Source organism: Eubalaena glacialis, chromosome 13, assembly GCF_028564815.1.
Source record: "Eubalaena glacialis isolate mEubGla1 chromosome 13, mEubGla1.1.hap2.+ XY, whole genome shotgun sequence".
Lineage (NCBI taxonomy): Eukaryota > Metazoa > Chordata > Mammalia > Artiodactyla > Balaenidae > Eubalaena > Eubalaena glacialis.
Genome location: NC_083728.1, coordinates 38,003,093 through 38,005,298, shown reverse-complemented (window position 1 = coordinate 38,005,298; position 2,206 = coordinate 38,003,093). Strand labels below are relative to the sequence as shown.

General features: G+C 47.6%; 1 protein-coding gene across 1 annotated transcript; it reads right to left on the bottom strand.

The window, feature by feature from the left end:
- Positions 1-625: 625 nt before the first annotated feature.
- PRND (prion like protein doppel) lies at positions 626-1,162 on the bottom strand. Its single transcript, XM_061208595.1, has one exon. The coding sequence runs from the start codon at positions 1,160-1,162 to the stop codon at positions 626-628; it is 537 nt and encodes a 178-aa protein (XP_061064578.1).
- Between the last annotated feature and the right edge of the window lie 1,044 nt (positions 1,163-2,206).

The following is a 2,206-nucleotide window of genomic DNA, read 5'->3' as shown; positions in this document are numbered from 1 at the left end:
ATTTCTATTTTAGTTTAATTCCTTTATTATATCTTACTTTAATTAGACTAATTAATCAACTTCCATGTAATAAGGTATCAAATACATGGCCATCAGCATCAGTCTTTTCATATTTCCAAAAGTGGGACTGTACAGAGCAGCAAATCTGGGGTTAGACAAGCCAGGGTTGAATTATGGCTATGACACTTTCTAGCTACTTTACTACTTTACTTCTTGGAGCTTCAGTTTCCTCATCTATACAATGGGAATAACACCAACCTCTAAGAGTTGTTGGGAAGTATTGTGGAGTGCTTGGCACAGTCCCTGGTGCATTCTTTTATCTGCTTACCAAATATTTATTGCATGATACGGTGTGCCAGATGCTCCACCGGAGCTGAGAATGCAGTGATGAACAAGCCACCCTCAGGTAGAGCCTGGAGAGAATTGATGCCCACACATTTATCAAATACAAACAAGAACCTGAGTGAATACTTGGGAGTGTTATTTGAAGTGCTGAAGAATCAATCACTGCTCTTTGGTACCTTCAGAACACGTGGGGGTTTGGGGCTTGGGGAGAAGAACTGGGATAACTCCCTCATGGTTTGCTTACCCACTCATCTCTGTGGCTACCAGCCTGCTTGCAAGCTTACTTCACAATAAACCAGATGAAAACCAGCAGGCAGAGCATCATGGGCTGGTCCAGAGTGACCTGAAGTCCTGCTCCCCTTTCCAACCAAAAATCACACTGCTTGATGGAGCAGAGCTCCCTGATCAGCCGCCACAGGACCCGCTGGTAAAGCTTGTTGTCTTGTTTCTCGTGGGACAGTTCCTCCTGGTTCACCGCCTGGGTGGCATTGATGCAGCTGGTGACAAAGTTCTCCTTGGTGACGTTGGCCTCAGAGCAGCTGTTGTAATGGATCCCATCAGGGAACTGCCAATAGTTGGCCTCGTAGTACCTATTGCCCTCAGCTCCGAAGTCGATATCCAGCTTTCGGCCTTGCTTGATGAAGGCCCCTGGGCGGATCTCTGCAGTGTGGACCTCCGTGACCTGGGAGGTACTTGGCAAGGCCTTCCGGTTCCACTTGATTCTGTGCTTAATGCCTCTCGCCTTGACTGAGGACAGCTGGCTGAAGAGCAGGACACAGACAATGGCCAACCAGCATCCACGCAGATGTTTCCTCATTGTGTCAGAATCTGCAACAGAAAAGACCGGAGCAGTTAACTTCCCCAGTGGGGTTCCCAGTCTCCCCTGCGCCCTCCCGCATGTAGGAGATTCTATGAGAGGAATGGCATTTTTGCACCCTTTACATTTTTCTGGAAACATAATTGTTTTCCCAGGCTTGGGCTGCACAGGGTTAAGTCAATTCAATACCAAGTTTCTTGCTTTTGCCTGGAATTACATCTATTCAGGACAGTGATCTTGGTTTTCTCAGACAGATCAGAAGCTGCAATGGGCAACTTGATTATTCATGGATATCCTTTCCAGTCTTACCCTGGGGACAGTGTGACCACACCCTCCCCCCTCAACTAGTTTATTATTGCACTTACTACGTGCCAGCCACTGACATTGCCTAACGTTAATTCTCACATGGGGTAGGTACATTATTACCCCCACTTTATAAAAGTTGTACTGGGATTCAGAGAAGTTAAGTAATTTGCCCAAGGCCACACAATAGTGGGTGGCAGATTTGAATCCAGCTCTGTCTGATGCTGTTCCCATGTGCCCACTTGCCATGCCCCACTGCCCTTCTGGGCTGCTGGAGCGGATGGTGCTCGAATTTTGTGCTTTTGACTCACTGGGCATGAAGGGCAGCTCCGATAGCCCCTAAGCTAAGTGAATAGCAGGGCCTTTGAGGAATTTCAGAGGAAATGAGATGACAGGGAAGACAAAAGGGCTTGGGGAAGCACTGAGAGTCAAGGTGGCCCCAGGGCATCTGAAAGGCTGTTGATGACCTCAGGAAATATCCCTCCCCCTTAAGCCCCCCAATCTGGTAGTTCGTCACATCTGGTTCCTGAACTTACAATAGCTATTGTGGAAATCCACCTCTCAAGGTCAACTGTTCAAGGCACTCCAGCACCTGGACCTTTGTGCATGTGGATCAGGGATACAGGAAGAATTACTACAGCAGAGCGTGCTTAAGCTATCTTCTAGAAGAAGATTTACTGTGTCCACGAGTACCGAGCTGGTGGAGGTTGAAAAGTTAGTTTGCTTAGGCCCTAACACATC